This window comes from Oxyura jamaicensis, chromosome 10, assembly GCF_011077185.1.
Source record: "Oxyura jamaicensis isolate SHBP4307 breed ruddy duck chromosome 10, BPBGC_Ojam_1.0, whole genome shotgun sequence".
NCBI lineage: Eukaryota > Metazoa > Chordata > Aves > Anseriformes > Anatidae > Oxyura > Oxyura jamaicensis.
The window spans coordinates 14,687,197-14,701,731 of record NC_048902.1 but is presented as its reverse complement, the minus strand read 5'-3'; the positions used below and the strand labels follow the sequence as shown (position 1 = coordinate 14,701,731).

At 44.3% G+C, this 14,535-nt stretch overlaps 1 protein-coding gene across 5 annotated transcripts in view; it reads left to right on the top strand.

Annotated features, from left to right (window-relative positions):
- The first annotated feature begins 2,828 nt into the window (after window positions 1–2,828).
- Window positions 2,829–14,535, top strand: part of AGBL1 (ATP/GTP binding protein like 1) — a 286,972-nt gene continuing 275,265 nt past the window's right edge. For 3 of the 5 annotated variants that reach the window (XR_004753622.1, XM_035336078.1, XM_035336081.1), the window contains exon 1: window positions 3,125–3,364. Coding sequence is in view for 2 of the 5 variants with exons in the window: in XM_035336078.1 (XP_035191969.1) it covers window positions 3,314–3,364 (51 nt within the window). In the remaining 3 variants the exon portion in view is untranslated. Of the gene's footprint in view, window positions 2,954–3,124; window positions 3,365–5,083; window positions 5,103–14,535 lie in introns of those variants that run through there. The other 2 variants (XM_035336082.1, XM_035336079.1) reach the window with 2 other exon arrangements.

Sequence of the window (14,535 nt, the reverse complement as noted above, 5' to 3'; positions counted from 1 at the left end):
TTTGGGGTCTTTCATTTACATTTCTATTTGTTAATCTCCCTGCTAATTCAAATGCAAGTTCTGGAGCTTTCTGAAGTATGATACTATCGTGTAGTTACTGAGCGTAACCAAGCAAACCACCCCCAGATATTAAAGAATGGAAGAGATTTTGTTTCTCCAAGCTTTGCTGTTGGTATTTTCTTTCCCTTGGGTTGACATAAGTACAGTGAAATTTTTGAATTTTTTTCTAAAACTTCCTCACACAGAAAAGAAGAACCAGATCACGGGGGTGTGATAGGGGTTTAGGAAAGATGGGATCCTATAGCGGAGGGCCCTGTGGTGTTCTAGGTAGGGCAGGAAGCTAGCTACTCATCTAGCAACTCATGGTGCAACAGGGAGAGGAATCACCATGTGGTAATGATGAGATGGGGGATCTGGTGGTGTGATGTGGTAGAGAAGGGGATCTGAGGCAGCCGGGCTGCCTGCTGCCGTAGCCTGCTTACATCCATCAGCTCTCGTTGCCTTCTGAACAGTCACACAGTGGGAATTAATAGTTCCACACAGCTCTAGTGACAGGTACAATTGTCACAAGAAAGAGAACAAAGCGGCAAAGTGGAAGAGCTTCTTTAAAGTGCTTCTAATCACCTCTGAAATTATTTTCTGCCAGTGCATTAATTTGTGTAAGACAGAGTGTGCTGGCACTGCTCATACAACCCATTACCTACCTTCCTCCTTCCTAGCCCATTTGAGGACATCGTCCCTGCACTCTCTTGGTTCTCTCCCCTCCTTACACAATGTTATTAGATTTTATTCAGTCCTGCTGATGTGAAAGAGACTCTAAAGCCTTGTCTCAAAGTTACTTGGCAAGTGTGTTAACTCTTGGAGACTTTAAGACTGTCATTGGATGTTTCCCTTGCCTTTAGGACGAATTTTTTGGCAAGGAGGGACAGATAGATCTGGAGAGCATGGTGTATGGCATGCTTTTATACCCTGCACCTCTTGCTACCAAACTTAACAGCTTTCCAGTTTCAGGACTTTTTCTCCATTGAGGCCATCAGTGTATCAGAGTTACTACACTCAGTCCTTACTATTTCATCTTCCCGTGTACTGCCTAGGCCTTCAACATTTTAAGACTCGGAGCTCATCCTAATTCTTCCAGCTTAATTTAATGCAAGATTTCAACACATCTCCAGAGACAGTGGGCTGGTGAGATTAATATGGCCCAGCACAGGCTGTTGTTTCTTTACGTGAAGTTTTACAGAGCCACAGGAGAAAAGCACAGTGCCATTCTGCATTTAACCCTTTGATGTGTTGAAAGCAATATGCCTGCAAAGGCTGGACAAAATTCAATGTTCTTTGGGTAGGGCACCATCTCTCAGTCTAAAATATGGTTTTTCATGGAGTACAGCAGCTTTTTTGTTGTTGCTGAAATCAATATTTTCATTTAGAAAAGTCCCTGAACCTGATTTTCCATAGAAAATGAGTCCATATAACTTTTCTTACTCTGCCTGGTTGTCTGTAGAGCATCTTGTCCATCAATCAACAGTCCTTGTGGCATTCTCCATGAATGGGCTGCTGCAAAGGTATTTTTAATCTGGTTTATTTTATAACCTGGTAGTGACGTCCTGGGACCCTGCTGGCACACACAGAAACCAAGGAATGCCACGCTTGTGTCACTTGTTCACACATTACTGGGCTGAGCTGGAGAGAATTTGTCTTAGCATTTGCCTAAAACACTTGATCAATGAAGGTTCTGCAGTGTGGAAAGATCTTCACGTGAAAACAGTCCCTAGCAAAGAATAGAGTGGTTTATTCTTCATTGAACTGCTTCTTAGAAGATTAGGGTTTTAGCTCTGAGCTGTGATTTCTTCATTGACTTCAGCAAAGAAATGCCTGCACACATTGACTGTCTGATATGTCGCTTTGTGGCACTGAGTCCTGCAAGCATTTGTCTTGTGCCCAGAGACCAAGGTTCATGTTACTTCTTCTAAAGTCTTCAGTTATTAATTCAAAGTGGAAACACTGCTACTGGAAGGGCTAAAGAGACCCACACCACCATAAGGTACTTATTTAAGAGGTAAAAACTGAAATTAATGTCCCTAAATAGGAAAGACGAGATCTATCCTTCATCTTCTGCATATCAGGTAATTATATCCAATGTCAGCCCACAAATCTCCCTGAAGTGGTGCCATTCTGTTGTTAAGAAACCTGAACTGAAATTTCTGCATCCCTGAAAAAATGTTTGTGTTGGACTAATTGACATTCTCACATTGAAAACATTTCCCTGGAAAAACCTCATCCAGCCCTCCACTCAGCTTCTTTACCTGCTCCTTTTTGTTTACCAAGCGCTTTGATATCACCCGGCTGAAGCTAAAAGTGGTCTCTGTGCCCTCCTAGGAATTCAGGCTACAACTACAGCCATACCCCAGCATGGTTCACGCACCAGGGAGAGATCTCAGCTCTGAGCTACAATCCTCACATACACGGATGGCTATGTGTGAATCACCGTAGTGGCCCTTGGAGCCAGCTTTCCCCCAGAACTGCACTTTGCAGAGGCAGAGAGGCTGCACAGGATGCGAGTGCTTCCCTTTCCTCCCCGGGCTTTGCCATGCAGCCACGAGATGCCCTCTGCATGCGCTCCCTGCCCTGCAACCGCTACGAGGCACTGCCCGTGGCCTTCACAGCTGTGACTGGAGAGAAGCATCGGGGCTGCAAGCCCAAAACCCTCCATGAGCCTTAGCAATCCTGCTCCACCTGTCCCTCATGCCGGCTGTATCTTCCGTTCGTTGTCAGCGCTCGTTAAGACGGAGGGCATCTCTCCCACTCCCTCTGCCTTCTCCACGTCTCCGGTTTCACTGGAGCAGAGTCAAACAGAGACGAGTCCACGCAGGGGCTGGAATGGATCAGCAGGTCAGCTGGGAATGACTGTCAGGCTGCCAGCGCGCTCCCTCCCTTCTCCCTGGCTTTCTTTGAGGTTTGTAGCTCTTCTGCTTTCTTGTTGCTATTGCCACCCTCCCCACACTCCCCCTGCCATACACCAAGCACCCAGACCTTTCCCGAGCACTTTACTTAATCCCCAGGATTCTTTATATAGGAATTAATCTTCTCGTCACAGTGGGAGAGCTCGGAGGGAGGGGGTACATTTATCTCTCCTGCTGAGGTCTAGAGTTGCATTGCTGTGATTATTGGTGGTAGCAGTGTGCGTGTCTGGGGATCTGTGTTTAGCTTCTTCGTTTCTTAAACAGCACAGGGGCAGCAGCCAGGCAAGTTGGCAGCTTTGCTTTCTGGCTGCATTGTCTGCTGCTAGAAAGAGGGATTGTGAGTGGGGAGCAGCATGGCAGAACAAGAAGCCAGTGGCTTGCAAGTCCTTCTTTCCACCCTCCAGGTAAGAACAGCTTGAACTAATGAGAAAGGCGCTTGGGCTTGGTTTCCCCTTTAATTCACCAGCAGCAACTTGTTGGGCTGAGTTTGTTCTTACTAGCTCCCTGCTGGCTTGTCTCTAAAAGCATCAGCATGCAGGAGTCCTGACCTGCACCTCCCACCCTAAAACACCTTTATGAAGCGAAGTTTCGCTATTTGGAGATGAACGCTGGCAATTACTGCTATGCATCAATCACCGAGCCCCGTCTGCGGGCAGGCTCGGCTCCTGAGATCTCACCGCGTTCAGCAGGGGAGCGAGGGAGGTGTGAGGAACAGGCTGCTTCGCAATGAATGGGACCTGACAGCGCTGTCAGTCTGCAAGCGAGGCGAGCTGCAGCAGTGCACGGCACTGCTCTGAGGGCTACGGGGAATGAGTAAACAGATCTGCTCGGAGACCGCGAGTTCCTCCCTGTCAAACTATCCTCACCAAGACTCCCAAGCACTTGCAGGGAAGTGGCAAAACCTCCCAAGGCTGGGCTCGGTGTGGTGCTGGGTGTGCTCAGTAAATGTCCCCAAGTAGCAGAGGGGAGGGAAGTGTCTCAGGAAGGATCACACTTGGACAAATGCGGCCATGGGACAAAGGAGAGGTATCTCTTCCTCTATCTGTAGGTGACTCCTTTGGTTCTGTTTTCTCCCAGCGACGATGTGCTCCTCCTGATCTCGCAGATGTCTGAGGCATGAGCCATCCTATGAAATAGGGCGCGTGTTTTGGGAGGGGAACCTCTGCATTTATGAGCCACTTTTTTTTTGTCATGAGTGGTGGGTGGGAACTACTTTGCCAAGACAAGCTGCACAAAAATCCACTTTTAGACATTTACGGTGAAATTCCAGTTGCCTGCATTTTTCCTGATCTGGGTCAGAGCCCCACAGGGACAGGAGTTTTGGGCAGTGTGTGCTGCAGCTTCACGTCTGAGGCAGCAGCATCCTCTGGCAGCTATGTGGGCTACCAAAGCCTCACGCTGCTGCATGTCACAGGAGCAGAAGATGAGGGCAGGGTGTGCGAAACACACTGACCACCTGGGTCAGCCCAGGAGCTACTGCCTCACAGCCTTATGTCTCTGAAGGTCTCCGTGACCAACCACAAGCATGTAGCAAAGGTTATAAAAACCCATGGCATGTAACTGGCTTCGAAACTATAGTTGTGTGGGCTGACCAGCCTTGACGTTCTTATCAAAGCTTATGTAACTGTCAACAACTTTTATTTCTCGTAACATTGTCAAACCCTGGTTTGCCATCCATGGCACCCTGTGGCAGTGAGTTCTTCAGGTGAACGGGCACACAAGAAAGTTGCCTTACTGGTCTTTTTTTTTTTTTTTTTTATTAATATTATTTTTATTTTATTTTCAGTGTAACTTGCCTGTCCCTGTGCTCTTACAGCTTGTTTAATGCGTGTTCTGTACTACATTGTGTTTTTGCCATATCTAAGTTACAGTCCTCTCTCAGTTACTTTGGATAATTGAGAGCTGCATGTGCATCTGTATGCAATTCATCAGCAAAGCTTTATGTGGGGCTAGAGTAGGAACAGGTAGGTCCACTGAAAGCAAAAGCAATTTTTCACTGTTGGCAAAATTGCAAGGAGCCCAACATTCAACCCTTGTGTTACAAAATCTAGCTTTAGTACAAGAACCTTGTTTTCCAAAACTCCACATTTATTTAAAGAAGAGCAAAGGGCTTTCTTATTGTATTTTCAAGCAAATGCAGAGGTATGGGTGCTAGAGGACAGGAAAGTGGTTGATGACAATTATATATATATATAATGCTGGTATGCTCCGATTCCCCTCGTCCTTCCTTAGCTCCAGCCAAAACTTCACCAGTGTTGTTCTGCAACACCGTCACCTCTCGTACACAAATCCAGTGATAAAAAAGACCTTTGCTTGACACAGTTGGAAAGCACTGACCTGGGAAACAGTAAATTTTGTTGATGTTTACATTTGCTGATAACATCCCTCTGCACTTTGTTATGTTCTACAACAGCTGTCCAAAACATGGTTGCTTTGTTTTTGTGTCCTGCCAAATTGTCAGTGCTGGTTCATATTCTTTTATTGGGCATGAAGAACATGTCTGCTGCATACAGCAGGCTATTCTGCAGGATAATATTATTGTGTATTTCCCATTTATCTTAGCACATAATATTCCTTGTAAGCAGAAAGCTTTCCCTGAAGAACAAGGGAACATTCACCCACCAAGCCAGTCTTTGTGAACTTAAGAATAAAAACAGCCTTTCTCCTTCAGTTGGGGCTAGATTTCTACCTCATTTCCAAGTACTGTCATGGATTATTATTCTCAACCTGGCAGATGTACCGACCTGAGATAAGCTCAATCACCTTCAGCCAAGGGGACAATCTATCACATCTCCTGGTCTCACAACCTGGCTTTGGTAAGGACGTTATCATGCAGGCCAAAACCTGAACACCGTGCACTTCCTAACAAAATTCCTGCTCTAGTCAAAGAAAGAAACACATTTGGTTTCCGAGTTCTTCAGAACTGTTCCCAGCACAACAAAGGAGCATGATCCTCCAAAGACAGCTCAAACCCATGAAAGCGCGACGTGTTACAGATGTTCTGAAAAGTGACAAGGTGAAAAGCAAAAACTGCTTTTAAAGTGCAGCTGCATTTTGTCACCAAAATATCACTGCAGGGAAGACATGACATTTCAGATCCCTAGGCAAAAAGTGCTTCATTGCTTACAAGGTGCAGCTTTCAAATGTGAGTTTCAGATTTAAGAAAAACCTCTCCCTGTCTCATAGGTTTTGTGTCAGTATTGCAGAGCCAAGCACTTAGGAGTTTTCTGTATATATATATATATTTTCTTATTCATTTTGGTTTTAACCCTGTTACCTTCTTTGTTCTCTCTTCTTGACCTTTCCCACCCAAAGTTCTCCTACAATTATCACCTCCCCTCCCTCTGCCATCCTATTCTGTTCCTATTTCTGCATTACAGCAACTTCTTTACCTCATGCCCAGCTCTGCACTGTCTTTCATACGCAGGCACTGCAGTACCTATACCAAGGCTGGGCTGGTTGCTACTCTTCACCTTACTCCCCAGTCACAGCGTGGCAGAAATCAGCATCCACCCCAGGTACAGCTTATCACCAGGGGAGAAACTCCGACATCCCATTTTGCAGGAAGCCTCCCTAATGCCAAATCCCAGAGATGTTTGGGTTTAGATCTCTTGCTTATTTTAAAGCCTGGAGGATTCATCTGGGTGATACTTTAAAAAGCTGCTAGTAGCTAAGCAGACCGATAGAAAACTTAAGACAACATCTTTTGTTATGTCCCGAACTATTGAATCACTTGAGGTTTTAGAGCATCGATCTTCCTACTGCTGGTTGTCCCAGCCCTCATCTCACTCTATCCTCTAGCTTGTTAGCTAAATAAGCAGCATTCTGCTTCTTCCCCTGCGTTCTCTCTGCTCTCTTCCTTGCCTGCCAATCCCAGATGTGAGCCTGCTTTGGTTCCCCCGAGAACTTCTCCTTATTCCGTGGCAGTGTACATCGTGTCGCCTGAGGAGTCCCAGATTTCCTGTTGGCTCTCAGCTTGGTGTTCACATGCTTCCTGAAGCCATGCTCCCTGCGTGCGTATTCCACTAAGCTGGCAACCCCTGGGGCCGTTGGCAGATCTTTGGCTCATACTTCGTCCTACTATGCTGGACTGCAAATGTTCCTAAATGCTATGGTTCAAAAGGAAAGAGGTGAAAATCTTATGTATCCATGGAGGATGTGTTTTGTGTAAAAGAATTCCTCTTTGAGTGACTGTGGTGCCCAGCAGGGAAGAGATACAGGATCCGCTGTTTGCTAACTTGAACCTCTCTGCTTCTTTGCGCTGTGTCTTCCGAGCTGCTCTGCTGGCTGGCTGACAAAGCAGTTCTATTGTTATCCTAAAGTCAAGTGGGAAGATAGCTGTGCTGCTCCAGTGACAATGAATATGACCGCATTTCACAAAATGCTTTTGTCTCCTCTGCATCCTTGCACTTATTCTGTTAACAGAGCTGCTGAGATTCCCGGGACTGAGTGAAATAGATATAAAATCCAAAGAATTGCTCACAAAACAGAATGCCCACTGGATTGCACAGGGCGTGGAGGAGCTTGAAGTTCAGTTTTGTATTTTTGAGAGGCAATTTGGCAAGCGGGGGTTGGTGGAATACCCATACAAGGAAGAGAAATCAGCTCAAAAACAGATGGCCATTTTTAAGTGGTTCATTAAACAAGTTTTATTGACATTGTTGTACCTAAAGTGAACAGCAGTGGACTTAGCGTTCTCCTATTCCTTACAGAAAATATTCTAGCTTTGGAGCAGCTAACATAGTGCAGTGTGGTCCATGAGACACTTGGTTATGGGGTTCCAGGAAAAACCCTTCGTGGGGAAAACATTGGATGTGCCACCAGCACTTCCCTGTCTCTACTGCCAATGCCACTTAGACCACACATGTCCATTTTCTCTTTTAACTGTGGAAGAAGAATATTCCTCTGCAGGCAATTCTATAGAGACGGTCCAGGCCAGCACCCTAACTTTCAGGGTCACGGCTTGTCCTTCCAACCTCAGCTGTCATCTTCTCCCCGTCCACAGAGAACCTAAAGGTAATGCACAGCTCTTCCCTACAATTCCTGCCTCACCACCATGGAGCACTGCTAAGCAGGAGGAGACCTGGCACCTACCAAAGGGAAAAGAGGCTAGGATTTGGGTATTAACCCCCAATTCCTGTAAGGCAATGGGGGAAATATCAACGTTTGGCATTCTTGCAAATCAGTGCTGAACACTAGCAGCTCACAGCTTGAGGCACTTTTTGGGCTGTGCAGAAACCCTTCTACTGGCCAAGCTGGGACCAGAATTTCACTCTCTGTCCCCAGGCTGGCCGCAGCTGTTTCTCTGAGCACTCTGCCAGCTCCTCTGAAAATGCCTCCAGTTGGGCTCTCCAGAGTTCCCTGTGACTGCATTAATGAGGATGTGGGACCTCGAGGTGCAAAATCCACCCAGAGACTGACTTGGCAGCAACTACAGCTGGACTGAGCAAGAGAGTACATTTTTTTGGCCCTGGAAATCAAGCAAAACTTTCCATGTCAGAGTTTTAAAGTGGGCCTCGGTCTGTCTTTTTCTGGAGACCCCCAGGATCCCTTGGTGAAGAAATGCAAATGCTCTATTGCAAAATGTCACTAGAACACAGGTCTGGAGAAATGGGTCACAATCCTCTGCATCTGACTTAATTCTACGTAAAATGGCTAATAATCCCACCACGTCTCATATCAGTGTTTGAGAAGATCAGGCAATGAACATCTGAAAAGAAGAAGGTCTGGTGAAAACACAATACACAAAGAAAAAAAAAAAAGTGGAATGAATTAATAGTTCTGTTTCAGTGCAGGGCTTGGGTTGGGCACAATAAATAATGCACAGGACCACATGCTAAACGATGAGGACAAAAAGCTATATGGGGTGATTTGCAAGGCAGAAGACACTGTTCATTCTAAAGCAGGGGGTTTGTGAAATAAAACAACAAGTTATTGCATAATTAAGAAAATGTATATTGTTGTTCCAGGGGGCCAAATGAAATGACACGAACATTTTAAAACTGTCGCCTCAGCTGTTGAGGGCCCAGCCTGGCTGCATTTATGGCCATGCTGTTTAACTTAGGCTGTTTGCATGTAATATAATGGCACTTTATATCAAGTTAAGCAGCTTTATATTGCATATTTTTGGACAACTGCTGCATTATAGACACAAACACACATTAAGCTACATTAACTAAGAAGGTATATGCATTTGTTTATAATACTTGTCTTTTGCGTACAGTATCAAAATATTCAGGAACATTTGCTTATCTATATGTAAGTCAAGAATAATTGCTGGTGGTTACCTTGCTTCCCTGGGCATTTTGTATGCCTACAGATATATTTATTATATCACATCAATACTTTTATATCAATGGAAAATTTCAACCTTCTTCTTTTCTTCAATAGTTTCCCTCTGCAATACATGAAAAGAGTTGTTTTCATACAGAGAGGTATTTGCCTGAATAGATTTTACTTGTGTTTCTTTATATAGCATAATCTTATTTTCAGTGTATTATGCTGCATTTCGTTGTAATGGCTTAGAGATCCTTTTGACATTTTTTTTTTTTTTTTTTTTTTTTTTTTTTTTCTGTTCAATCCATTGGAGCTGTCCCCTTGGCTTTATCTGTAACGGGGATATATATCTGCTGTATAAAATACGTTCAAGGACATTTGTAGTTAGAGTTCATCACATTTAGCAGAAAGTGCAAGACATTTGGACAGTTGGTTGTATAGAAAAATGTGTGGGCTGATAATGGTTAACTTTAGCACTGTCTTCTAACACCAGCAGAGAGTTTCACTGATGTGTGTTAACAGCAAGGAAAACATTTCCAAAATGTACCAGGAATTTAAGAGATGGGGAGGGATTTCATTTCACTCACTCTGGTATAGCAGGGCTGAAAGTTGCCCTGGATATGTTGCTGTCACAGGTACACTGCCTTTGTGTGATTATTCCTGTTTGTGCCAAGATAGGTAACACAACGTGTGTCATCATCACATTTGTGAGAAAAGTTGGGGGAGGATTTGTGCTTCTGGGGAAAGAGAAGATGAAAGCCCGTTTTTCCAAAGAACCCAGGTGAAATGCAGAACTGAAGTGGTATTTGCCAGCAGCTCTTCATGAAATGAAACATGCTCCTGTGGAGAGGTGGCCCTTTGCTGTGTGTGGTAGGGTTGATGTATGGAGACCTGAGAACCTCAGGCTTTCACGTCTTTGCAAATCCTATATCTGCAACGTACTAATCACCCACACGTCGTCGTGCTCTGCCAGACTTTAGCCCCATGACTACATTCTTCTCACCAGACCAGGATATAAAATAATTCCCTGTTGCCTTTCCCTGTTCTTTTAATAAGCACTTGTCTCATGGACGGTCTATTTGCACCTGTTGGCCTTCAGAGCCTGATGGGCCATAGGATAGAAGTGCTGATCCATGAGCTGGAGCCATTCTGCTTGCTGGACTCACTGATCACCTCCTCAGGAAAGGATGAGGGACTGTGATTCTTGGTCAGAGCAGACTGATTTTGGTTCCCAGGAGAGTGCTGGACCAGAATGTGCCTGGAAAATGGTGGGACATAACCCTTGAAAGAGAGCGACCATCTTCTATAATGAGACTGGGAACAGTCCAAGGCAATCTCACCAGTCTCCCTTTTCCCCCTTGATAAAACCGCATTTTCTGCAGAAGGTGGGGAATGAGCATTAAGGGGAAGCCGTACAGTTTCTTTTTTTTTTTTTGTACAACTATACATATGGATGTCCAGCCTAGTTTAGAAACTGGTGGGTCTTTGGTTCCTACAGTCCTAAAAGCTATGTGCACACTATTGTGCTGCTGTCATGAAAGACAGTTTAATTTCAGAAAAGGCAGTTGAATTATGCTGACTTTGAGGCAAAAACATCAATCAATGAAGACACCAAATTCACACCCAAGATTTAGTATTTCCCGATGATCTGTTGTGCTGTTATGGCCTTTGTTTTACTGAGTGGAGACCTATCTTATTATAAAGAAATGAAGGTTTTAGAAGTCAAGAATTTGTCCTTGATTTCATAAAGAGAGGTCAAAGATAATATAGTAGGGACCCCTCAACCCACAGGCAGTGCTAAGCTACACAGAAGAGAATGAATGCTTTAGACTGTCTATTGATTGACAGAATAACATCTGCTCGACAAGAAATTCACTGGGCACAGTAAAACCTCCTTCCCTCAGGGGGTTGAGAGAACAAGGCTGTTTTTTTTTTTTTTTTTTCTCCTTGTGATTTGTTCTCCAAGAAGAACACAGCCTTCTTTTTCAAAAGGTGCTGTAGGTTGAGGTGGAATTAATGAGAACAGCGAAACTTTCATGGCGATTCTTATTAGAAAATTGAGTAATTCTGACATGGAAATGTCCTTTGGGAGAAATAACTAGTCTACCAAAGAAATCTTGCCTTTTTTCCACCTTTCAACAAGGGACAATTTGAAGGTAAAACTTTTTTTTTTTTTTTTTTTCCTGAGCCTAGAGCCATGAAGCACCACAACATTGCACTTTTCTCCAGTCAACTACTGGTAAGTCTTTCATGTGCATTAATTGTTGGTGTAATTTACAGGCAGAGGTTTCCCACTGGACCCAATGGGAATTTGATCCCTTCAGTAAACAGATTCTTCTCCCCTGGACCCATCTGCTCCCCGACACTCCCTGCTACCTATTCCCTTTCTTTCCACAGAACGATGTGGTATTGATGGCTAAAACAGGAGTCCTGGGCTTTGTTCTCAGGACTGCTTCAAACTCTCTCTTTCCAACCCATTTACTATCTGTGCCTCCAGATTTCTTCGTTTAGTTGCTAAATGGAGATAAAACTCATCTGTCAAGTTTGGGTGGAACTTAGTTCACTTCTTAGTTCACACTGTTTCCCAAACCAGAGGGTGGAACAACTTACTTCATGAGCAGATGGCATTCCTTCACTGGGTGAAATCAGCGTAATGCCTGTGGTCCTCTGCCATCCTCTGATTTTTACGGCATTTGTTCTGGAAGGCCAAAGCAGAAGATTTACAGTGAAGATAAAGTTGGCCTTCCATTTTATTCAGGATTAACCTGACAAGCAGAAGCGTGACAGAAAGAGATCCTTCCATAAGCAGTTCACTTGGCATAGTGAATGCCCACCTGTCTGCGCTGCAAAAGGAGGGGAGGAGGGAGAATGGTCCACCTGACCTTTCCCTACGATTAAAATGCTGATCTGATGAAGTCAGAGGAACAAACTGAACTGCCTCTTTCGACCCTCCATTCTTCCAGGAATAAACCAGCACCATCCACATGGGGACAGTTTCTGAAGAGGCTAGGGAAAAGCAGAGGTACTGCCCTGGTTTCTCTGGTCTACTTTTTGGGAAAGTCCCCTGTATTTGAATGGTCTTTTGCCCCATGGCATGTTCTGTAAGTAAGGGAGGGATCTTGAGATGCCAAACGTGAAAGAGAATGTGTGCCTGGCTCTGTTTTTCTTCAACAATTTATCTTCCAATAGGGCTTAGGTCATTTGATCTCCCCATAATGCACAGGGATTTCAAGGGGACAGCTGGAAGAATGATATATTAAAATGACTTGCTCTTAGAGCTGAAAACCATACTTATTAGTGGTTTGTTTCAAAAGTTCCCATAGCAGAAGCTGTATCTCACTGAAAACTTTGGAGTGTTTTATCTGAAAGATGATTATCTGAGTGACTGACAGATCAAGCAGATGGAAATCTTCCTAGTTGAGTTCCCCTAACAAAGCTGTGTCCTAACAAAGCTTGCAGAGCACTGCTAAACCAATGAGACCATGCACAAATAAAACAGGACACAACAACAACTTTGGGGTGGTCTCTCTATGCTGACTCATAAGCCATCACGTGTTCAGCCTGTTTCCACATAAGAGTCTCAGGAGAGTCTCTGAACGAGGCTGTTTTATTTGCAGTCTGTCCTTTCGCCATGATTTCTCACAAAGGACCATGTCTGCAGCTATCACCTGCCTCACTCCCAGCATCGTTCAAGCTCTGTGAGCTGGCCCAGGGAGTTCAGTTCAGTCCACGAGTGTCTCAGCAAGGTGAAGTTAAAGTAGGGGATGGCACAGCAGGGGCCACCATGCTCCTGACCTCCTGGGTCAGGATGTGCTGGGTCAGCGTGGCTTTTCAGACACCTGCAGGCACAGCAAGTGGCAAAGTTTGCTCAGCTGCAGAAGTGCCACAGCCTTGCTGCATGGAGAAAGGTGCCGGTAGGAGCAGAAGCACTCATTTATCTCTCACTTCGCAATGTCAATGAACTACATCAGCCTGATCTCAGCTCAGGACTCTCAGACAGGACCCTGAGCTAGTATTTTTAAATTTTACTCCTGTCACGTTTTCCTTGTGCACAAATGCAGCAGTAAACTCATTCACTGAGCTAATAAAATGCTTTTTAGCTTGACCGGCCAGCACTTAGTTTGCAAGTGCTTCTGTGCTGTTGAACTGAATTAACAATGTCTGAATAAAGCCCCAGACATGCCCGCCTTTAACGTGGTGGCATTGGGTTGCTTCTGCTGGGTGTCTTGCACAGGATATAGACTAAAGATAATAGAAACCTTTGTTGCTTTCTGGATGGAAAATGACGTACCACTGTCATACCTTTTAAAAACTTGGCAGCCTTTTCAGAGAGCTGAGGGCTTTGCTTTTAAGAGATTGCTGTTAAAATCTAGACAAATGGCTCTCAATAATGCAGTTAGACAGATGTTCTGCTTTACATTACCAGTAATAATACTTTGAATCATTAAGAATTTTGAAGCAGAGTTTGCTATTCATTATAGATGCCGACTTTCGTTTGTTGTTTGATTTTTCACTTACGCTGGATGGGAAAAATAGGTTCATCATTTTCACTTTCAGGTTCTATCTCCTACGAAAATAAGCTGTGACTAACAATAGTTATTAGCAGTATGTCCCTGCTACCCATACCTCAATCATCATTATTAAGTGTTGATTGATTAAAGGCATTTTCAATGCTGTTCCAGAAAACACTCCTGAAAGCGGGGTAGATTGACACATAAGGACACTTATCTCAGCAAGAGAAAGGCGTGCTGTCAGTCTAAACCAGAACATACCTTACAGTGCTCCTTTTCTTCAGCCTAGCAGGTCAATCTCAGCCTAATTTGTAACAAATGGGTGCATTTGCCCTGGAACAGAGAGAGAAGCCCCAGCAGAACACAGCATTACGCTAGGAAGTGCCAAGGCAGACCAAGCGTAGACACAGTTACTCCCGTGGTTTTATTGTGCCTAGCCTAAGCAGGAATGCCACAGAGAAGACGAGGACAGTGGTATCTTCATTATGGTCTTTTACTCCCACCTGCACATGCTTACATTTGCTGTGGTATTCAAAACCTATGGTTTTATTAAAAAGCAAGTACAGCTGGATTTTTTCCAAGCTCACTTGTACTTTGAGAAATGCCTTTGCTTGGGAAAAAAAAAAAAAAAAAATCTTTGTTAATTTACAAATCCACTTCTTCTTTGAAAGACAGAGTATACTCTGGAGTGGCGCCCATGAAATCTCACAAAGAAAAATTGTAGCGTGTTTCGTGATGCTCTTTCATCATGAGTAGAGGAAAAGAAAACTACACTGAATGGAAAACAC